Genomic DNA, 25,468 nt, shown 5'->3' with positions numbered 1-25,468 from the left:
AAATTTTAGGAAAACCTACATCTGTATCAAGTAAAAAATAATGATTATCAATGTCACCACAGATCACGTGAATACAATGATATTATCATATTTTAATTATGATGATACATAACAAATATAACTATAAATATAAATCTTAGTACACTGGTGGTGGTACCATTCTAATTTCTAATATACTGTGATATATAGTATATACCAGTGGCGTAATTAGGAATTTGGTTTGGGGGGGGGGGGGGGATATACATTTTTAGCAAACATGAATGGTCATTATCAATACTTTGATCAAAATGATAATGGTAAAAATGTTTTGGGGGGGGACCCATCCCCTAATCCCCCTTCTAATTACGCCCCTGGTATATACATTTCCATCACGGACTAACATAGATAAATGTATATTGGCATATTGCGTATAATGGTCATGATTTCCATAAAAATTAAACAACATTATTACGCAGACCCTATTTTTCATGAAAATTTGTACTACAGTGGTAATATTATGACGACTCTGGCCCTCTGTCAGTGGTGTGTCGAAGGTATTATTTTGGAGCAATTGCTCCTTCAAAATTGTTGGTTGGTGGGTGGTCTCCCTGCCACAAAAGGTGACTAGGTATATCGTAGAAATATCATATCAGATTATACACATCGTTACAAATGTACCAATGTACGCATATTTTGTATATTTTTAATTCATAGGTAAATTCACTTTTTTTAAACTAACGGAGCTGAACGTGATTTTCTGAGCATAACATTTGTTACGCACTTGTAAAACGGAGAAAATATATCTCCGTGTAACGTACTCAGGTACTCTTAAGTCTTAATCACTACCGCCTATACCCAATAATATATTTATGTCCAGTGGCAGATTCATGGGAGGGGCACGTGCCCCTGTCAATTTTTTTATGTAACTACGAGTATTATATAAATGAAAAATTAATTTAATAAGAATAATACTACCAACTATTAATTATTATTTATTATAATCATTATTGTTGAAAAATAATAGTATGCAATATGTAGGTCTGTCGTATGTATTATTAATTAAAATTATACAATTTATATGTGCCCCCCTATCAAAATATCGAAGATCCGCCCTGTTTATGTCATATAGTATATTAATATATTATACTATATTATAGAATATTAGAATATAGACAGTCGCCGGGAACATTTTTAGTCCGACCCGTTTGACGTGTTGGTTGGAAGTTTTGAAATTAATTATAGATTATAAATTAATTAATTATATTAACGAATTAATTATAGAATTTCGAACTTTTTGTTTGATTTCGGTTCGGTTTGGTATTTTTAAAGCTTGGTTCTACTTTCAAACTCGAACCGAACCCCTAAAATTCAGTTCGATTTTTCGAATTTCGAACAGTGCGACCCACCTCTAATGAAAAGTTTACTAGGGGCTTGAATTCGAGAGTGAACCACGTCACGCCATATTTGTTCGTATCTCACGACTGAAAATCAAACATTGTTTGATTCTGTATTTCTATCACGCTTGGGTCGTGGGACCGAAAGCGTTGTTTACTCTCGTGATTCACATCTCGTGGAAACTTAGCTTAAATTACGACTACATCAGTAGGTAGGCACATCACTGACATCATACTCATCACTCATCAGTCATCATACTATTAGGTATTACTACATATTTAGACATTAGTAAGGGCACCTGCAGACATTTTCACCGGAGGGGCTAGGTGTATATTATACATAGGTATATATACTTTCAAAACGGGTGAAATGAGAACGATTTTAAACTTTCCTAGCCTCCTACAACTTCAATATTAATTTTTTAAATCTGAAAAAAATCTAGTATAGGCGCACAGTACAAATGACTAAATTTGCATACAAAAAATGAAGTTTAACTATAACTTAATAAAAAAAAATAAAAAGCGGGTGTTCCAAGTCATATTTAGTTTCAGGTGACATGAAACAGTAAGGTTTTTAAATTTTTTGATCATTTATTTAACCTACTACACGTTTTACTTGAAACACAAATAAGGTTTTTATAAACATCTTTGTACATATAGTAAGCAGTAACCCAAATAAGTCAATAGGTAACCTAAATATTATATACAAAATAAATTAAACACATTCTCTTTACTAAAACATGATGTTTTTACTTTTTGTTTAATACAATTAGGTAGTTTACCATGGATTTTAAAGTTGCCATTTTTCAATTAGGAAATGGTATTTTGTAAAGTTTCATCAGAGAAGTTTCATTACAACCGACTACCCGGCTGTCTCTTGTATCGGTTCGGTAAGTTTCAAGTCACCTTTTTTTTAACAATAAAAAATAAAATGATTCTTAAATTGTGGGCGCCCTTGAACTTTAGACCCATTAAATATTTTGTAATAATATTATGATTTATGATAATAGGTAATTGATAAGGGATCTGATAGGCCGGTATGTATTTCGCATTTACGTAATTTCGCGAGGCTTCCTCCAATATTCGGTAGCTGCTGAACTCCCACGACCCACACACCGCCCGTGACGACTGGCCATCGCCAAAAATTGCAAAGACACTTCGAACTCGTCCGCGTTTGGCCACGAGCGCCATCTACAAACGCGGTGGCGGAGTGTCGCACGCGCCCGTGTCTTACCGTGCAAACTGCAAACGACTGTGTGTGTGTGTGTGTGTGTGTGTGTGTGTCGAGTGACGACGCTCGGAGACGAGGCGCAAAAATAAGTGATGAAAAAAAAAAAAAACAGTCCCGATTTAACATTGATATTTGATTGTTCCGTGATTGTAGCAACTGTAGCAGCCTGTAGACAGGTACGTTCGAAGATAGCGTAGGAGGCGCGTGACGTACCGTCCGACTTGTGTAATAATATTCTAATATATTATAGTAATTTTCAAGACCGTCGGTCGCCGGGATTTATCGTTGTTTGTTGTTTCGTCGTTTCGTGTTATTGCACTATTGCGTCCTTGTGTCTTGGCGCCGCGTGCCGGTAAAGAAGACATTTTCATTTTCCGTTTGTCCCGGTCTCCCGTTTCTGGTTTTCAGTTAGCCGGCCTCCCGGAGCGTGTTAGCTCGTTGTTTGCGATCAGTTTCAGTATATCGCGAGTGGCACCGGTGCGAAATCGCTCCACGCCTCCGAGATGATGGATTCACCGACCACACCGCCGGGCTACATGTCCGAGGACGGCGACAACAACGAATCTCACAGTGAGTAGTTCAGTAGCAGTAGTTGTAATAATGACAGCTCGGCTACGGTGTATTTTGTTAATCGTGGTCACTTTTCCCCAATGTATAATATGATATGTGTAGGTATGAGTCCCAATCCTACAGTGATGGGAGTACTGGACACCCAACCCGTCCTCTATTGTGAACCCGTGTTTTGGTGTTCAATCAGCTATTACGAGCTCAATACCAGAGTTGGAGAGACGTTCCACGCTTCTCAACCTTCTATATCGGTTGACGGCTTCACAGGTAACTAAAGTCATTTTATGCTTAAATTAATAAGCAACAAAATGATTTCCTTAATCAATTTCAGATCCCAGTAATTCTGAACGATTTTGCTTGGGCCTATTGTCAAACGTCAATAGGACAAGTGTAGTTGAACAGATTAGACGACATATCGGCAAAGGTGTACGGCTCTACTACATTGGCGGCGAAGTATTTGCAGAATGCCTTAGCGATTCTAGTATTTTTGTACAGTCACCCAATTGTAATCAGAGATATGGATGGCATCCAGCCACTGTTTGTAAGATACCTCCAGGTATGTTTACTTAATTGATTTATTTAATGTTGTGATACACTAAAAATCGCCTAAATATAATATATTAATATAAGCCATCATATTTATCACCAAAGTATGTACTTAATTTTATAAATCTTATTTATACAAATTTCAATTCCTTTTAAGTATAGGATAATTTTCTTAGAGTTGCCATACATCTCCTGTACGGGACTACCGGTTTTGATAAAGTATTTATGGTTATTGTTTTCCTTTTTCCACACAAAGTTTCTGTTGTCACTAATTGATTGTTTTGTTGGTTACTCATTCCAGCTTATAACATTATGTTCTACCTTATAAACATTTTGTAGAGTGCCAACCATTATGTGTGGTATTCCAATTACAAAAAAAAAAATAGGATATAAAAACTGGTGGTTGACCGTAGAGGAGATTTTTCCATTAAAATTATACAAAAATATTTGTCAAGGTATAAGTAAAATAAAATATGCAACCCTATATGGCATTCGTGTAGCAGGTGATCTACTACCTCTTTTTAGGTGTATCAGGTGATCTACCGTACTATACAAGGTGTAATTGGTGATCTACAATTATTATATTATATTATATTATACTATTATTATACGCACATTATCGCAAACCGCAGTGGGACAGTATTGCGATAACGATTAATGACATTTGCAATATGACTACGAGGTACACTTATTCCAATTATTGAAAAAGAAATACTTCCAGGAACAACAATAATGTCAGATGAATGGAAACCATATAAAATTTTACTAAATACAGGTTATAATCACTTGATTGTAAACAATTCTAAAAACTTTGTCGACCCGCTAACAGCAGCCAACACCCAGACAATAGAATTCGTTTGGTCACATCTGAAAATGAAAATACTTTGAAAAATGCATGGCATTACATCGGAACTTTTACCTCGTCATCTGATTGAAGCAGATGGTGGAGATGGTGTTTCATGGTGGAGATCAGTTAATCCTGAAAATACTTTCTTAAAATTTTTAAATGATACTAAAAACGTTTACTGTAATTGAAATTATTATTATATTTAGCTAATTATTTTTTATTTTTATATTTGATGAATATTTGTATGATATGACGTACTCGTAATAAAAAATATAATTTGTTTTTATACTATTAAAACGTAGATCACCCCTCCGCGGTAGATCATCTGTTACACAAATGCCCCCTATATTTTTATATATTACATATTACAATACTATTATATGTATTGCAGAACATCTATTAACTGTTTTTTAAACTAGTAAGAAAAAAAGTTTTTCTTGAATTTGATTGTTATACATGAAAATGAATTACATTTTAAGTTTTCCACGTACATTTTTAATTAGGTATACATACTTAGATTTTTAATTAAAAGTAATAATAATAATAATAAGTGAAATTCTAAAAACTATAATAATTATTACCTATAAATTATAATTGGTAAATAAATACCTATTTCTATTAAAAAAAATTTAAGTATTATGTAATTATACATTTATACATCATATTTTATCCTGTTGCTGTTGAATATACAGTTATATAGTTTACTCTTCTTAAAATAAATATTAATTTTTGATTTACTACTTATATTCTATAAAATTATCTGTTTTCTATTTATACGGTTATAAATCAGACTTATTTTTTTTTTAATTTAATGGTAATTTTATAAATGCTATAGGTATTCTGCTACAAATTTTACATGTCTCTAATATTTACTAGTTATTATATATTTTAATTATATTTTTTTATAAAGAACAATATAACATATTATTTTATCAATTTAAATTTATTTATTATTATTTTTTTTTAATTTAGGTTGTAATTTAAAAATTTTCAACAACCAAGAATTTGCATCTCTTCTATCTCAATCAGTGAGTCAAGGTTTTGAAGCAGTATACCAGTTAACTCGTATGTGTACGATACGTATGTCTTTCGTTAAGGGCTGGGGCGCTGAATATAGGTAAATAATAATTGCTTTTCTATATTATTTTATTTAAAAAAAATTTACATGTATATAAAATTGTATTTAATCATATTCATAGGCGACAGACAGTCACATCTACCCCTTGTTGGATAGAACTACATCTGAATGGACCATTGCAATGGTTGGACAGGGTTCTCACACAAATGGGTTCGCCTCGCTTGACATGTAGTTCTATGTCATGATTTAACTTAAATTTATACCCCCACCTTTATTATTACTATTTTTTTTTTTTGTTTAATTGTACATAACCCTTGGAATGGCTGTCTACTATAAGGTCGTGAATTGAATTTGTATTTAACCTAATCGACTAATTAGAACAGTGGTTTTGTGTTTTTATGTTTTTATGTTTTTTTATATAACATCTCAAAAAAACAACATTCACACCGAAATGTTAGTGATAGATGTTTAGAATTATTATTGAATAATAGAGCTAAGAATTTTTTATTATAACTATTATTTTTATTTTTCTTATTAATAATATTTTTTATGTTAAAAATAAAAATTCTAAGTAACATGACTATATGAGTATATGAATAGTATATGAATATAATATAATAGTGTTAAGTTTCAAGTTTTTATTTTATAAGTTTGTTCAGTTTGAATTAAATTGTTTAATGTTGTATTAATTAAATTTAATAACAAGTGAAGCAAATAAAATATGTAAAACCATACATAGGACTTCTAGCATTGAACAAGCGATTTCATCAAACTGCTTTTTGCATTCACCACGTGCAATATAATTTCAAAATTATACTGGTATGTTATGTTTTGTAAACGCCCAGAATGTAGACGGATTAAATATGTTAAATATATTTAATATTAAGCTATATAACATTTTGAATTCATTGTTTATAAAGTTTTAAAATACATCTCATTGTTCTGTCGAATAATTAATACATTTTATAAAGATATTTAAATATTTTGTATATAATAATAAAAAAAAGCATTCTTTTCATATGAGGTTTTGACATAAATTGGTCAGCGTGATGTCAATAATCAACCAATATTGTTCAAAAAAGTTCATTAAATTTTTTTTTTATAATTTGTAATTTTATAAAATGTATAAAATTTTTGAAATTAAATCTTATTTATGAAGTAATAAATGCAAATATATTATATATAGATGTTCGGTACTTATGAGTTATGAGTATCAAATTTTTACCAAATTAAATATAAAATAGTATACATAATAACATAGTTGTTCTTTAATACAGTATTACATGTTTAAAAGTAATAAAAAAGTTAACTATTAAATCATATGGAGTATCTAACTTAAAATATAATTACTATTTGATTTAAATTTGTTTTAGCATGTGTAATTGTTTATACCGATTTACAATTTATCCTTCATGATTTCAGTTGTTTATTCAAGAGAATATCTGATAATGGATAATATGGTTCAAATTTTCATATTTGATATGATTTATTTATTGATTATTTAACATTTTGCAAATTGCATTTATTTTGTATTCACAATTATAAATCATGACAATATTAAAATAAATCATTTAAATTCTTGAAGAATTTAAAATGTGAAGGAAAAAAGTATTAAAAATTATTAAAACATAAAAATATTAAATGTTATTACTACGTTCCATTACCGTGCTATGAATTATTGTTCAAGATGTTCTTTCCCTTTCAATAATTGACCAAATAAATCAATTTACTCAATTTTGAAGTTTATGGATGAAGGTAACTATAATTTATATTTCATAATTGTATCCGTAGATGCAACTAGAGCTTTATATTATAGAGATATAGCATACAATTATTTAATTATTTATATAAAAAACATTTTGTAACAATTAAAAAAAAATATATATATATAATAAACCTTTTGTACAAATTTAATAAAAATAAAATTAGGAACTTCGGTTACTTCATCCCAAAAATTTGTCAAGTTGATACCCAATTATTATTTTGTTGTAGTACCACCAATCAGCGTTTTAAATAATTCTTTGCTTTCTTCTCTCTGGAATTAGTATATCAAAATACATTCTTAGGCTTAATGTCTTATTACCAGGTATTACTTTACAAAACACTAGCTTAAAATAAAATAGTTTTATTGGGCATTAAAAAATGAAACACTCTTAACCAAAATATAAATCTATCATCAATTAACATCCGATGCAAAGCTCCAGCTTGATTAATTGCTATGGTTTGGTTAAATGTTGATTCAATTTCTTTCATACATTCAATTAACGACTCAAGATTCTCATACACAGTATTTACTATTCGACTTTTAAAATTCCATCTAGTATTAGATGATCGAGGAACTCTGTGTTTAATAATTTTATCTAAAACCGTAGCCCATTGCGGACTGTTGGAAAAAAAATTGGTTATATCAGTTAGGTTTGAAAAAAAAATTCTTATCTCACGATTTTGTGAAGTTGCTTGAATTAAAATTAAATTAAGCTGATGAGCATAGCAATGTATGAAATGTACATTTTTATAGCTACTGTTTATTATTTTTTGTACACCATTGAGACGTCCACTCATCACGTTTGCGCCGTGGTAACTCTGACAAATCAACATATCTGGTGACTCTAGGACTTTTTCCAAATTGAATATTATGTATTCAGACAACGATTTCGCATCGTGTCCAGTAGGATTGAAAAATCCCCAAAATCTTTCTACTGGTGTTCCATCCGATAGTAAACATCTAAATATTATTAACAATTGAAACTGAGCAGATACGTCAGTTGTTTCGTCAGCCATTACAGAAATATATTCTGCTTGTTTTATTTCATTTTTAATTCTTTGTTGACATACAGCTAAACAACATTCTAGTAAATCATTTTGGATTTATTTGGACAAACCTTTAAATACCGAAGAGTTCTCAATATGGCATTTTAGTACCGAATCTAACTCTGAACTAAAGTTTATAAGACCTCTGAATACGCCTGGATTTTCTGAATTTGATTTTTCATCGAGACCTCGGAGTGCAAGCTCAAATGCTCCACAAAATTTAATACAATTTATGATTTTATTCAATATATAACGATTATGACCTATTTTTTCATTGTATTGTTTGATATTCAACCGATACGCACTAGAAAGTTGTTGTCTTATGTCTTGTTTTCCTAAAAGTTTTAAATTTAATTGAGAATTTATGTGTGTCATTGATTTTTCGTGTGTTTTGATTTTAGAATTCAAATGAATTAAATCGTTTATTCCATTCTTTACCCAAGCGGCATCATTAGATTTTTGACCAAAAAGTAGACAGGGAAAACAATACAAACGATTTGTTTCTGAACAACCACAAATCCATTCATGGGTTTTATATATTATATCATTTTTAAATTGTCTTACATAATCTCTCGTTTTACATTTAGTTATTTGTTTAATATTTAAATCTGGAGTAGGCCTACCTGTATTTTTTATTTCCATCTTTTTCTCCAACGAGATTGATGAAAAATTACATTGCAGTATTTACTGTACTGAGTTCATTTAAAAAATTGAAAACAAATACACGAATAATAATATATTAATATACGTTAATGTCGGTCGTCGATAAAAAAATAGAAACACGATTGTCACAATTAATGTTTTGAATTTCCGATAATGATCGACTAGCTAATATGATCAGCTGATAATCGGAATATAATAAATGAATGAGAGTAAAAATAAACTATAATAACATAATAATGCCGATGCCGACGCGCAACGACGCGGCGACGTCGAAAATAATTTAATTGGTTATGTGCACACGAACAAGTGTGGCGTGTGCAGACCAATAATTCCAATACAACGCGGGCTGCGTGTATCGACTTGTTTTAATTTTTACACTGTACAAAATATGTGCACAACGATTGGGTGCACAACTGCACTACTATAAAAACACACCCTACCGGACGGCCGTTTAGCAGTCGAAATAACCCAATCCAAATATTAAATATAATATTATAATATTATTATTTTCATAATATTCTGAATTTATATTTTTATATTTTGAAAATAATCCTTATTACATTACAGGTACTTAGTTGTGTTACTATGATATATGTTTTCAATTTTTCTTGAGTTTGTGTAGGTAGTGCACGTGCACTTGTGCACATACACACGAGTCGCCACTGCTTGGCAAGCATTTTTACTTTTTATCTGAAATATAATTTTGACATTATTTTATCCAGAAAATAAAACACTTTATTTTAGTTAACCCAAAGTTGTTATTTTTATAATTTATATGTCCAGCTCCAGCATTCTCCATATTTTCATTTTTAGTTGTCTCTTAGATCATATTGATCATAATATAGGTACCTACGTATATTATGATCTAAGAGTTCCCCATTGACCATAAAGTTGCCTATTATCGACGCCGTGTTATCATAGTTTTAAGATTGCATTATAAAAATGAATTTCACGGAATTTCAAAATAAAATATTGTACACTTCTAATCTGTATACCTGTAAGTTACAAATTAGCCTAATAGTTTATTTATTATAATGTACTGTTAATTTTTGATGATTTTAAATAGTAATCAGTACATATTATGTTTTTACTCTGTACCAATAAAAAAATATTATATTATATCATTGATTATAAATACTATAGAGTATAGATAGCTCACTGCAGTACATAATACGCTGCGCCGTAATTACTCCCAATAGATAGCGCTAAGAAATTCGGCCTATAATAAAATAAAATAATTATTTCTAATCCTCGCCGCAGACAACCGTTGTCGTGCGTCGTCGTCAAACGTCGTCGCAGTAGTTCAGCGATAGAATTTACAGACGTCGTCACCGCTGGCGGCCAGGATTCAGAAATCAGAATACAAACCGTTCAGCGACGAGTTCAGACCGTTCAGACCAGCTCATTTCGCCCGGAATTTGCTCACATAAAAAACTTTTACCTGAAATTCGATTAACTACTCGTTTGTGAACATTTAATATACTTTTGAAATACGTCGAAACTAATAACACAAAAGTCATAACAAAATGAATAAACTAGAAGGATTTCTTAAGCCATGACTAAAATATTTTTATCAACATATTCAAACATCAAGTGTTTAAAAAATAAAAAAATAAATTAGACTCATTCAAATGTTTTTTTGATTTTACGACTAATGCAATTCGTACACTGGAAATAATAAATACATCATTAGTCATTACACTGCGAAATAAATAAATTTTTTTACTGTTATTGACTTATATTACCACTGTGGCACTGTACTTACGCCTGTCACCAGTGACCACTTTTAAACCAGGAACATCCTTCTACATCCTTTTCTACAGGAACATCCTTCAATACTTCAACAGTTATAAATTCATTATCACAATTATTACAACATGTTGTCAAACATTTCATCAAATTATATGTACATATATGCCCAAAACAACAGCGAAACGTGCGGGCTGTGGGGTTTCTGTTGTAGCCATTTTTTTGTCGTATCACTGAAAATAGATTTTATAATATATCTTGCGTTAGTCGATTTGTCATTAAAAAATTGTCTTTATTTGGCCGATAGATTTGCATGTCTACTTTTTCTTGTTCATATAGTTCTAAAATAGCAGTTGTCATCCAAATTATTCCAATAAAACAAGGGGGCGTATTGATTTTTTTTGTTTTATGGCATACTTTTACCGCTTCTTTAAATATAGCTTGTGCTTTTTCAAGTTGTCGAACACTATTGAATTTTTAGGACTTAAGGTTATAAAGTTGTTTATTGAATTATCTCAGATTAACATTCTGTTGATCGGAGCGAATAGACTATAATTTTAACGATAAGTAGGTGTATAGCAAGTTTTGGCGCACGAGTATTAGTTTAAGGGACGTTTTAAGGTATTTGACTAAGTAATTTAGGACATTTAATTAACGAATTAAGTAATTTGTCTACATTAACATTCAAACCATTTGACGAACACCATTGATAAAAGTGATCCAAATGTGCTTGAAAACTAATGCAGTCCTCATATGAATAAATAGGCATATATAGCTTTAAGTCGTCCGCGAATATTAAGAATTGACTGTTTTTAAAGATATCCTCGACGTCATTTATAAAAACTATAAATAATAAGGGTGATAAATTCCCACCTAGGGGAACATTTATACACGATATTGCTATATTTATGCAAATGAGATATCTTTGAGGTATGCAAAATGTAATGTCAACTATAGAGTCTAAAAATAATGTGTTTTCAATAAATCAACTCCATAGAGTTATAATATTTTAATAACCTACATAGGTACCTAATGATTAAAACAAATTGATGATTTACACTGCAAACAGATTAAGAACGTAATTTGTAAAATAACCAAATGTTTGGTTCTTGCAAATCCAAAAATCCTTACTTAACATAATAAATTACCTTTTACCACCCGCTACCGAAAAACATAGTTTGTGTATTTTAATAATTTACACTTTATATACGTGAGTAAATAAGGTAATTAGTACAACTGCACTCCGCTCAAATAAAATGTTAAAAACCCACTTATGACTTACTACTAATTAGGTACCTAACTTTACTATAATTAGTACCTAGGTACTTACACTAAGGGTAGGTACTTGGTGCTTAGGTACCTAGTTACACGTTTGAAATTCATTTTTTTTTACATGTCAACAAACATAGGTAAGTTAATGAAAATCATAAGTTGGTTATAAGCAGTGGCGGATCTAGGGGGGACAGGTTTGCCCCCCCCTTCTACAAAATGAAACACTGTATCGGCCACTGGTTATTAGTTAATACTTAACAAATATATATAATATAATATAATATAATATATTCAACTCGAAAGCTAAGATCATCAAGTTCCTCTAATTGTATTATTTTTATTTATTTTGGAGCATAATTGACTAGTTAGGTTGTTCCATAAATAAATACTATTAAATGTTAAAAACGTGTGTTCTAGAGCAGTATTTGTCAAACTGTGGGACGTTTACCATGGAAAGCACATAAGTAGTATGCAAAAAAATTGTAATTATTTTAAACATTAAATAGTATTTGTCATTTGATATTAGGTGGTTAGCGGTTTTATAAATATCAACGGTGTACATGTCGTTTGTATTCGTAAAAGTATATATAATTCCTAAACAACCTTTTACATGTACCTAAATAAGATATACATTTTTTGATAACAAATGAAGGTTATTAAGTAAAGTACGAAGACATTTTCGTAATGAACAGATGGTACTCGAGTACTTGACTAGGTAGTACCTATAACAAAATTGAGAACCACTATTCTAATGTACCTATGGATTTCGATATAATATTGTAAATCCAGGGCATTGAATTCTAATGATGTCCAGGGCCTCGCAAAACCTGGGAACGGCACTGCATGCGCTGTTATTTCGATTTTAAAAATGGGTCCCGTGGTCCGGTATGTTTTTTGACATGGTTTGTATTTCTACCATGATAATTTTCATTTCTCATCTGTATTTCTTCAGGTCCTTGACGGTAATTCCTCATCGTGCGCTTGATCTACCGCAAACTGACTCAAATCCGGAGACGTAGCGCTGTCGCATGCGACTTCCAATTTGGTCATTTGGACAACGCGTCAGGTATTACATTACGGGCCCCGTCAATGTGTTCAACCACATGCACGAACTGGGCCAAAAAACTTAAATAGCGCGACTGTCTATAGCTAAAATTACCAGTTTTTGTCGTAAACATGAACGGGAAAGGCTTGTGATCGGTACGGACGACGCTGGAACGTCTGTGCCGCGCTTGCGGCCGAAACACGTGACCGGAAATTCATACGAACCGAACGTGGTATAGTGACCGCGGTTTTCGGGATGTCGTCCTTATTTTATGATATTATATAAAATAATATGTAATGAATTTTGTAATAATATTGTTTGATTATTATGTTATTCATAAACGTGTATGTTTCATTATCAGTTATATTAAAAAATATTATGTTGTAGTATTTATAATCAATGATTATATCAAGGCTAATATTCAGATACATTTTTGTTGTATATAGCACTGCTTTATCATGCTTATTATCATTAAGTAAGGCTTATCAGTCGCCGCAGCCCGCAACCATGTGGGATTTGAATATTTGATTATTGTCAGTCTGTCACTGTCTTGATTACGACACCACGTCTTGTATGTTACAATATAATTGGGTTTTAAGTTATAACCACCAATTTTGATGCAAATTAATCTCAAATCACAATTCACAATAATTGCAAAAAATGAATTCGCTAGTCGCATCATTAAAGGTCTTACGATAAAATCATTTTCATGACTATACAGTTGTATATTATAATTGACATTTTATATTTGCATAGGCCGATGAAGCAGTTAACTGGTTTCAGAAACGTTTGAACAATGCTGTTAATTATGGACTTTCTTCTGAAGAATGCAATATGTTTGGTAAAAATTAAAAATTAACTACTATAATAATATAACAACCTAATGGTTTATAGTTAACATCCGTCAAACTATTTAATCTCGGTGCCTTAAATATAATAATGCTCAATTTCAAATATTTTAAAAAGAAAATAATAATAGTAAAATAGATAGAAAGTAATATTAGTTAGATCACAGAGATTATAATTGTTGTCTAAACCAATTTAGATACAGTTATTAAAGTTGTATGTGATGATAATTTAGGTTATATACTTTTTTCAGACATTTTTATTACATCAACTTTGGCTGATGTTGACATAAAAAAACAGATAATCAATATAGTACTTCCAACATTTTTTGATAACTTAATTTCAAGAAAAGTCGATAAATCGGTAAGAATTCTAAATTATTTATGTTATTACAATTGCTAGCTTTGACTTATATTTTATTTAAGTATTAATTCCTATATCTTAAATGGACTTACTTTTGATTTCTTGTACTATTAATTTTATTGTAGAATAAAACATATCAATGATTATACTTAACTTTGTTTTGTATAGACTATAGATGCACAGGCAACTCTAATAAGATTGTTTATTAAATATTATGGAGGAACATGCAATCAGTTCAAGGTATCATTTCATTTATCCAATTGTTTTTGACAACTAGTTTACTTAATGTATTTGTACAAATATGTTGTTATAGAATGCAATGGATAAATTTACAACTAAAGCACTAAGCGAGTGTTTTAACGAAGATAATATTGTTTTCAAAGTGACAAAATATCTTGCATTATATCCTCAATGTGGTGGTCGTGGGCAACAAGGTATTCATCATGCTGAAGCTTGGACTTGTCAATTTAATGATTATTTATACTCTGCCAATTATTTTTTGAACCAACTTTATACTAATGTTAATGTAAGAAACATTTAATTAATTAATTTGAAAAATGTATATACGTCTTGTAACTCTATTCCTTGTTGGTAATTAGTTCTTCTTTGGAATGGATGGGACTGATAATTATGAAGGAAAATTTGATGTGTCAATTTTCAAATTATCTGAACTTAAACAAATGACACCAAAAGAACGTTATGAAAAGTTGACATCATTATTTATATTTTTCAATACAGCAATTCAATCAATGTTGTTGTAAGAATACATCTTAGTGTATACATACACATTTATATAATTATAATTTATATTACAGATTAAAAGTGTAATAATATTTATAGGTCCATGTTTTCTACTGTCAAACATTTTGATTCCAACAAAGTTATTCAATTTGCTCTTTGTACTTTATCTGTTACTTCGGAAAAACTTAACGCTACAATGGTTACTGAAGATGTCATTGCATTGGATTCTGTTTTATGGAAATTACACTCTTCTGCCATCAAAACAATTTCAGCTCTTATTAAATGGTATACATTATTTACTTTATGTTTAATAGTATATTTTTTTCTTGTAGATTCGCTGTTTTTAAAATATTGCAAAATAGTAAATTATGACATTCATTTTACAGTTGTGGAAGGATTTTAATACCTCAAGGAACATTAATTTGTCGTATTTTAATACAATCCTTAAACATGACACATTATAATTCATCAAATACTCAATATGGTACCACAAGATCTAAATTGTAAGTTTTATTTTTATATATCTTATTAGTATTAATGTTATAATTACTGACAATGTTTTATTTAATTTGTATTAAGGCAACAGCGTGTGTTAACATATCAAGTTCTATGCTCGTGGCTAGCTGTAGCTGGGTCACAGAGTTCACTCGAATTATTCAGTGAAAGCCTTACTTCTGGGATTTTATTTGATATCAAATTTGATAAACCATCTCTAAATTTAGTTGTAAGTTTGTTAAATAAATGGTTATTTAATACTTATTAATACTATTAAAATATCGTGTTTAATACTAAACATTTCATTGAAGGTTGACAAACAAACAGGTAACAAAAAAAGAAAGAGTGGTGCTCTAAATCAAAAAATTATCAATCAACGTGATACAATTGTTATGCATGATTATCTCGCGAATAAAACTGTGTGTAATGAAGCTCATAAAACACTTCAATTATTTTTAAACACCTTGTCTTCAAATTTGAAAGTTCTACAATTCAAAGTATGTTAAATATTTATTTTTAAATAATTGTTTTATAATAATGTTAACATACATTTTTTAGATTTTTCAAAGTACAATCATGGGTTTGCTATTAGAAATTATTAAATGTCAACGACCAAATGATTATCCTCTACCGTACTATGACAATTTGTGCCGTCTTAACTTGTACAATTCATTATTAGCTTTGATTATATCACCACATCCACAATGTATTACACATACATCTGTAGCATTACGTGTTTTTACTTTTGGTACAACTGATCGCAATGAAAAAGTAAGTCACCATTAGAAACTTTTAAAATGTTTTATTACTGGATATAATGATATCTTATGTTTATGTATCATGTATAACTATACATTTTTTAATTGCTATAAATGTTTCTGATTTTATTGTTATTCAGGTAAAAGAAGTTTGTAGATCATCATTAAGCGAGCTTGAACATATTATTCATCCACGTAATGATACACTATTTTTCCCTCTTGAAAATGAAATAGAAATTCCGCCATGTGCTCAAAGTACTATACCAGAAAACAAAACTCATTTTTTAAATGAAATAGTTGAAGATTTGACTGTACCCATTCAAGTGAAAGAATTTAAAAATGTTCTACCAATTACAATTCCACAATCTACTCAAAGTAATATATCAGAGAACAAAACTGAAATAATAAATGAAATAGTTGAAGACTCAACTATACCCATTAAAGCAAAAAAAGTTAAAATTATTAATACTGAGAATGTACAGCCAAATACAATTCCACAATCTGTTCAAAACACCATCCCAGAAAACAAAACTAATATTTTCAACAAAATTGTTGAAGATTCAACTTTACCCATTGAAGTAAAGGCATTAAACAATGTTAATACTGCAAATGTTCAGCCAAATACTGTAATAGAATCAAATGATGCTGATAACAGTATGGATTCAAGCTCAGCTGACGAATCATTAATTAAAAGAGATTTGGAGTATGAAGATTATACATATACTAATATTATGATGAATGACTTTATAGACAGTGATTAAGAATGTAAACATAACTTTTATGAGACTCAAAATATATTTTTAATATTTTATGCTTGGCACTTTACAGTATGTTATCACACCTTATAATCATTAATCAAATATATATATTCATAGACTTATAGAAATAGACGGAACATTAGGTTTGATAACGCATGCAAGGGTTCTCTTATTTATAATTTAATATAATATACCTAAGTTTAACATATTAAGTGAGTAGGTAGGTAACTTTATTTTATGACCACTCAAATTACCAATTAAATTCACTTTCCTACTAGAAAAGATGCTGAAATAGAAAATCAAAGCATTTTTACTGCCTCAAAAAGAAATGACTGTAACAAAATTTATATTTTAAAAAACACACATTATATAATCAATACATTTATTTTATAAAAATGTTGACGGTTTAAATAAAATATAAATTAACTCATGAATACTACTTAGTGCAATCTAAAATAAATTTAGGAGGCCAATTCCCGAGCCATTATTTTTTTGAGGGCAGCACATTTTTGTGGGACCTTATTTTTTTTTAAACAGATTTACAATCATTTAGTCAATTTCCAGATCTGATAATACACGCGCTTATTGGTTTGTCGTTGAATAGGTACTTAAATGTATTGTTCCTAGTCACACTGGTATACGTGGTAACAAGATTGCCGATAATTTGGCTAAATCCACCTCCCGTCAAATTTGTCCCTCTCTTACACATCTACCACAATCTGACTTTATTCCATTTTTAAAACGCTACCTATCTAGTCTATGGTCTTCCTATTGGCATTACTTACCGGCTGAGTTCGCTTCGAGATATAGACATAAAACACCTGATATCAAAAAAAAAAACCTGGTTTAACAACCTAAATTTACAAAGATCACATATAGTACAATTTAATCATTACATATAGGACATTGCTTATTTCTAGTCACTCTTTCAAACTTGGACTAAACGACTTACCTCTTTGTACACTTCATACAAATGAGTGTATCTGTGACCTTCCTCATATTTTATTTAACTGTCCTGCCCTCCGGCTTAAAAGACAAATTCTATTTAACAATCTTATATCTCTAAATATTCCTCTCAAACTTTACTCAATCTTAAACATAAAATCTGAAATAGCTATTAAAATGATAATCGCCTTTATACTGGAGGCTGGCTTCATTATATATCATTATATTGTTATATTCTGTGATATAGTATATAAGAATTTAATATGATGTTAACCCTAATTTTGTATTGTTTTGTTTTTATTATGTAATTGTCAAGCTATCATAGTTTATACTAGAGGCTTTAAAAAAAAAAAAAAAACGTATTGTTGATAACAAGAATATGTCATAAATTATCAATTAGTCAATGTAAAGAAAACAATCCTTTATAGTCACCATCATCGCTCACGGTGAACTAAAAATAAAAAAAGGTGGATAAGTGGATGTCGCTCTGCTGTACAGTAGGTTACAAGTGGGTCACTGTAATGGATGGTGTTAAATTTGAATTCAATGATATTATTATATCATTGTATAAGAAAAACGATTCTGAGCGAAAACGGTCAGTCAGCCTATGATATTACCAAGTATATTTGATGATATTATTGTGAATAAAGTAATTTATATACTACCTATTTACGAGGAGCCTTGTTTTAAATTTTCAATCCTTAGCCATAAAAGTTAAACAATTTATACATTTTTAACTACAAAATAATTAATACATTATAAATTTGATAAATAGTGTCAACATTTGAACTTTAAATTCTTATAAAAAAAAATTGTGCCTATGTATTTTTAATATTTTTCAACTGCTATTAGAACGATATATCAGGAGCCTTATATTAAATTTTCACGCTTTTTTACCCAACAAATAACATTTTATTGATATTTATAGAAAAAAAAACTAAAAAAATTGAAAACTGACAATGTCCTAATGTAAACAGCTCAAAAAGAGTATAATTTAATCTATTCTGTGATATAACTGTTTCTATTACTTTATCAATTAATATTTTGTAACTTGTAACATTATATGAATTGTTGTGTAGAATTGTCATGCTTTACGCCTATACTTTATCTAGGTACCTACCTATAACCATCGGCGTCTATACCGACTATACCTACCGGGGGGCCGTAAAATCTCGGAACGTATTCACATGGACCGTATAAACACGGAACAAAAACGTATAGTCCCGGACCGTAGAAATGCGGAATAAAATATTTTTCATACCGTATTATGCCGGACCGTATAATCGCGGAATTTCAAAATATGTGGACTGTATTGTCACGGACTGTATAAATCTGGAAAGTATACTCCCGGACCGTATTCTCGCGGAAAAAAAAAATACGTACACCGTATATTCGCGGACCGTAGAAATGCGGAATAAAATATTCTTCAAACCATATTAGGCCGGACCGTATAATCGCGGAATCCTAATTTTAAAACATTCTTAAGGGGTTTTAAATAGGCAATTTAAATGTTAATTTATTATTAGGTACCTACCAACATTTGATCTCTGTCAGCTACTAACTACTAAAGATACTAATTTAAAACTATTCAAACAATAATAAATAGAATAATAGTCATGTTTAATAAAAAAAAAATAGGTTTACAGTTTATATCGTGACGACGGCGACGTAACATATTAATTATGCCGTATACCTAATGTTTAAATTCCAAAAAACTAAAAAATCCATTTGATATGAAAGTTAATAATTATTACATTAAATACAGGAACTTATTGCTTAAAGGTCTGGTCTCTAATCAAAGATGTTGCTAATCCTTTTTCTTGTGACTATAAACATATTAATGGTATTATGAATTTAACTTATTCTTTAGCAATGTTAATATTTCATATTTTTATTTTATGGTTACAGAAATGTACAGGGGTTTATTATGCATGATAAATGTCATATTAGTGACTCAATCTTCTTAACACATATTACTTTAAATTAAATAGAAGAAAATATTATAAACATAAAAGAAAATTCCTCTTTTTTTATGGTAAATAGAATACATGGAGAACTACATCGATACCTTTAAATATTTTTTTATGATAAGGCATCTGGAATATATTTTCCTACAAAATTTAAAAAAATCCCTTATCATTCCTTCATATAAATCAGGGCCTTCTGAAAATTTTACTGATTATAGACCTACCTCTCTTAGTCTCTCACACTGTCTATTTCAAAAATATCTTAAAAATAGATTAATAAATTTCTCAAATGATCATAATTTTTTTTTCTTATAGTCAGTGTGGGTTCAGGAAAGGTATATCTAACTAATGGTCAGGGATTAAAGTATGAAAAATTTCCAGAGGGGACTAATGTCTCTATATAGTTTTAAGCGTTCCATATATAATTTTATGAATAATGTCTAATGTATAAAATCTTAATTTTTTAAAGGGGACGCTTTTTAACCACCATCAGTGGTCCTCCTGCGTCTCCCCACTTTACACCTGCTAATGGTGATCTACTACAGACTTCGAAATTCATTCATTCAAGTCTGGATAAAGGAAATAAGGTAATAGGCATGTTCCTTGATTTAAAAAGAGCATTTGATTCGACGGTCAACTATTATATTTTTATAAAGAAATTAAAGTATTACGGTATCCGTAAAATTGCTTTATTACTATTCTTATCTTACCTTTCCAATAAACATTCAACACAGGTAGTTAGAATTAATGAGTGCTTTAGTTTTTCGATTTCTGATAACTGTGGTGTTCCTCAAGGTACCGTCTTAGGACCTATAGTCTAATATAGTCCTATACTATTCCTTATATACATTAATGTACGTATTAATTTGAAAATTAATGGTTAGGTAATTTGTTTTGCAGATGATACATTAGTGTATCCTACTGTAGTGTATCCTACTGTGTATCTTACTGTAATAGTGTTACCTTGAACATGATAATATTGACAATCTATGTAGCTTAGCTAATAAATGTATCAACAACATTAAAGCCTGGTTAGATAACAATTTTCTTGAACTTAGTATTAACAAATCTAAATCCATGTTTTTTAGTATAAATAATACTAATGTAGGTACCTTAGAAAGATGTCATAGCTCATAGGCCATAGCTAAAATTGTTTAAGTAAAATAGAATTTATGATTGCCGTTTACTTGAAAATGTTTCCAAAATAAAATATTTAGGCATTATCTTTGATCATAATCTTAAGAGGACGCTACACACAGGTTTTCGCCACCTAAAAACATGTTTTAGTAGAATTGCTCTCATTTGAACTGTATTTATCGCACAAAATTCAAATTTCGACCATTTAAGGATAACAATTTTATCTGGGTTCCTATGTTGGATAATAAGTATACGTTGACTCAGTCGGCTGTTTTGGACTGTAGAAAATGATAAAATAACCAAATATTCAACATTTATTAAAAGTTACTATGTTGATGGTATCTAAAAGATCCAACATAGGAACACAGATAATGTTCTCACCTTTGTGTTTACGAAAGTTGGTATTTGTATAATTAATGTAGCCCAAATGAGAGTGATTCTCCTGAGACATGTTTTTGAAAAAAAATTCGTATTTGTATAACCGTATAGTTCTGCTGCCTGCTCTGGTGGGTTATAATAGCGGTTGTGTACAAAGCTGTACCCGTTACCCCCACACCGCGCACGGTACCGCACCGTTCATCGAAAGACCGGTCTATCGAAGGCGCGCATAGTTTATAAATATCCAAATTGTCAATACAAAAATAGCAATATTTCCGATAAATATTAATTTGTACCACAATAATAATTATTTGCCACACAAGCCGATGTTTGAAGCCGGCTTTTATAAATCCATGTAGTAATTTCATTTGGGAATTGGATCTACACATCAAACAGTGAACGTCACGCTTTATTTTTTTTGATTGTTTATTTTATTTTATTGCTACTGTGCTGTGAAAATTGTTTTTTTATTATGTCTCCCTACAAAAAAGCTCGAACTGTTAAAAAAAAAGGTGGATAAGTGGATGTCGCTTTGCTGTACACTAGGTTACAAGTGGGTCACTGTAATGGATGGTGTTAAATTTGAATCCAATAATATAATATCATTGTACCTATAAGAAAAACGATTCTGAGCGAAAACGGTCAGTCAGTCTATGGTATTACCAAGTATATTTGATGATATTATTGTGAATAAAGTAATTTATATATAACCTATTTACGTGGAGCCTTGTTTTAAATTTTCAATCCTTAGCCATAAAAGTCAAATTTTTAACCACAAAATAATTAATAAATTATAAATTTGATAAATGTTGTCAAAATTTGAACTTTAAATGCTTATAAAAAATAATTGTGCCTATGTATTTTTAATATTTTTCAACTGCTATTAGAACGATATATCAGGAGCCTTATATTAAATTTTCACGCTTTTTTACCCAACAAATAAAAATTTATTTATATTTATAGAAAAAAAAAACTAAAAAAATTGAAAACTGACAATGTCCGCGAACAGCTCAAAAAGAGTCAAAATATTTTCAACATTTTATGGTGTATAGAAAATGCTAATATAAACATTCAGTGAAATTTTCAAGTATCTACAGTCATTCGTTTTTTAATTACAATAAAATAAGAAAACTGTTACATGAGAAATCGAGTAAATATCAAATGTTGTAAAAATATAAATTTCAGACGCTCATAAAAATTTAATTTAAGTTTCGTGTAGACATTTTTTTTTTGATAAAGGTAGACAAACTTATGAGTAATCGTATATTACATTTTCAAATCTTAGATTTAAAAAGAAAAATTTTTATGAATTCTCAACTCAAAATAATTTGCTAATTTTCGTGATTTTTCCGTATTTTGTCAAAATTTGAACTTTAAATGCTTATAAATAAAAACTGTGACTAAGGATTTTTAATTTTTTTCATCTGCCTATGAAACAATAACCTAGGAGCCTTCTATTAAATTTTCAAGCTTTTTTACTCAACAGATAAAATATTATTGATATTTATAGAAAAAAAACTAATAAAATTGAAGACTGACAATGTCCGTAAACCGCTCAAAAAGAGTCAAAATATTTTCAAAATTTTATGGTGTATAGAAAATGCTAATATAAACATTCAGTCAAAATTTCATGTCCCTACGGTTATTTGTTTTAGAGTTACACCAAAAACCAAAATCGATTTTCTCAAAAACAAATTTTTCGTAAAAATTCCCGTTTTCCTTAATTTTTTTTTTGTTTTTCACGTCGCTTTTGAAAACTACTGGGAAATTTTTACTTTTGACCCCACGAAGTACCAACTAACCAACTAGATTCACTTATTAAAATGTTTTTATCTTAAACCATGGATGTACACATTAAATAAATAAAGAGTTAGTATTTAATGTCAAATGCATTTTTCTCGTTGAACAAGTTGCGTTCAAATTCCGAAAGTGGTCGTACAAATTCATACTAATTACGTTCAATAGTTTGTTATTTTTGTCATGATAAAAAATCAATGATTTGTACATTTTTTTTTACTTATTAAATAAAATCTCAAAATCAAGCTCGGATCAAAAAAACACTAACTTTAAATATATTTACTAGCTTGGAACCCACTACTAGTGTGCAAAATCAAGTAACTTCTTCGGAAGAATTTATAGAGATTAATGATTCGCACAATTTGAATACGACCGTGACGTAAGTATGCAAATTAAATAATATTTTTATTAATCTCGTTTGGCAATATATATTTTTAAATTTTCACACTCCAATTTAAACTACGTAGTTTCGATGGTACACCACCTAATATCGATTGTACATCGACTCCTAACCTTGATGATACTGATGTATATTTAAATAAAATGCAATACGAGGATGAAATAAATGTAGCTGACTCTTTTGACAGTTTTACGCTATTTAGTTCGAGGTACCAATAAACCTATATTAAAAACATTGTAACTATAATACTATAATATTGATAAATGATAATATTGATCATGCATTTTAATGTTTGTATAGTGATACTGTAACTGCAGATAATATTGATGCTCATCATTTAAGCGTAATTTCAAACACTACATCTGACACAATTGTTTGTATGTATAACGTTATTTATTTTTGGTCTTGCCCATCTAACTTACTTATAATGTATATTTATATTTAGGAATTTAGTAGGCAGACGAATAGTGGATATAGCTTATATTTTTGAATAAATAAAAAAAAGTCGTCATAGTGGTGGTACTGATTGTTCATTTTTAGATATGATATTTAAATCAGAAATTAGAAACGGGTATACTTCAAGTTTTTAATTTCAATGTCAAATTTGTAGTATTCAGAAAATCCAAAAGAATCATACATACCGATTAACAAATCTTTAGTTAATGGTAGTATCGCTGCAGGTATGTTAATGAATGGTTTATACATTATACTAATATAAACGAGGATATTTTATTTATTTATTTTATATCTAAAACAATTTGATAGTAAATCGTTTTTTACGCGTGAATTTATAAATTTTTAAATTTAGACGCTCGTAATCATAGTGAATATTTGAATTTCAAACGCTTATAAAAAAAATTGAGTCTATATGTATTTTGATAATTTTTGAATCACTCATAGATTAATTTATGTGGACATTTTATTCAATGTCCCCAAGTATTTTGACTCAGCCAAAAAATCTTTATCGACATTTATATAAAAAATTAAAAAATCTTAATATAATTATGAAAGTGATATGGTTTTAATATTTATTTAAAATGTAAGTAAATGTATGATTAGTTATAATAAAAACTGTCTAATACAAATTATATGTGGTATAGGCATATTATACAAAATTATACGTAAAATATACTCAACACAATTACCTACAAGAAAACTAATATTTAGATAAGTATTTGGAAATACCATAGGTATATTTCAAAATCATGATAATATTAGATGGGACAAATATGCATTAGGTAAACGGCAGTCTCGCCATGCCGTCGTGTTGCTTTTCGAGACGAATCAAAACTTTACTATAGTTAAGAAGTACCCATGTACAACAACACTTTTATTCAGGGCCGGCTAAATCGAAATAGTGCACTAGACAAAATCAAATTTTGCCGCCCCTAATAAGTAATAATATAATAGGTATTATCAGTGTTTTGAAAATGCAGTTTTCTTACTAAAATGCCAACCTAGGCGTGGACCTATGTCGCTTACCTTTTGAGCCAGGCCTGCTTTTATTATTCTTTTTCAACAAATCACTCGAAACTTCGAATATGGCCAAGGACGCAGTGTTAAAAATCGATCAAATTCATTAAAAATATAAACGTCGTTCATACGTTCACGTTCATATTTAGTGAACGATAAGCGAACGTCACTCGTTTTTTTCAAATAGAACGTGAATGTGAACAACGTTTATATTTTTAATGAATTTGA

General features: G+C 29.6%; 2 protein-coding genes across 2 annotated transcripts; both read left to right on the top strand.

Annotated features, from left to right (window-relative positions):
* The first annotated feature begins 2,629 nt into the window (after positions 1-2,629).
* On the top strand, positions 2,630-6,222 carry LOC132947188 (mothers against decapentaplegic homolog 3-like). Its single transcript, XM_061017399.1, has 6 exons — positions 2,630-2,780; positions 2,855-3,174; positions 3,277-3,438; positions 3,503-3,727; positions 5,537-5,681; positions 5,764-6,222. The coding sequence occupies exons 2-6, from the start codon at positions 3,108-3,110 to the stop codon at positions 5,885-5,887; spliced, it is 723 nt and encodes a 240-aa protein (XP_060873382.1). The 5' UTR covers positions 2,630-2,780; positions 2,855-3,107; the 3' UTR covers positions 5,888-6,222.
* A 7,447-nt stretch (positions 6,223-13,669) lies between these two features.
* LOC132946427 (proline-, glutamic acid- and leucine-rich protein 1-like) lies at positions 13,670-18,586 on the top strand. Its single transcript, XM_061016423.1, has 12 exons — positions 13,670-13,869; positions 13,939-14,023; positions 14,282-14,391; positions 14,560-14,631; positions 14,705-14,917; positions 14,991-15,148; positions 15,232-15,417; positions 15,519-15,635; positions 15,712-15,856; positions 15,939-16,124; positions 16,186-16,398; positions 16,526-18,586. The coding sequence occupies exons 1-12, from the start codon at positions 13,843-13,845 to the stop codon at positions 17,144-17,146; spliced, it is 2,133 nt and encodes a 710-aa protein (XP_060872406.1). The 5' UTR covers positions 13,670-13,842; the 3' UTR covers positions 17,147-18,586.
* Positions 18,587-25,468: the final 6,882 nt, after the last annotated feature.

The sequence above is a fragment of the Metopolophium dirhodum genome, chromosome 6 (assembly GCF_019925205.1).
Source record: "Metopolophium dirhodum isolate CAU chromosome 6, ASM1992520v1, whole genome shotgun sequence".
Taxonomy (NCBI): domain Eukaryota; kingdom Metazoa; phylum Arthropoda; class Insecta; order Hemiptera; family Aphididae; genus Metopolophium; species Metopolophium dirhodum.
This window is presented reverse-complemented; position numbering and strand designations above follow the sequence as displayed.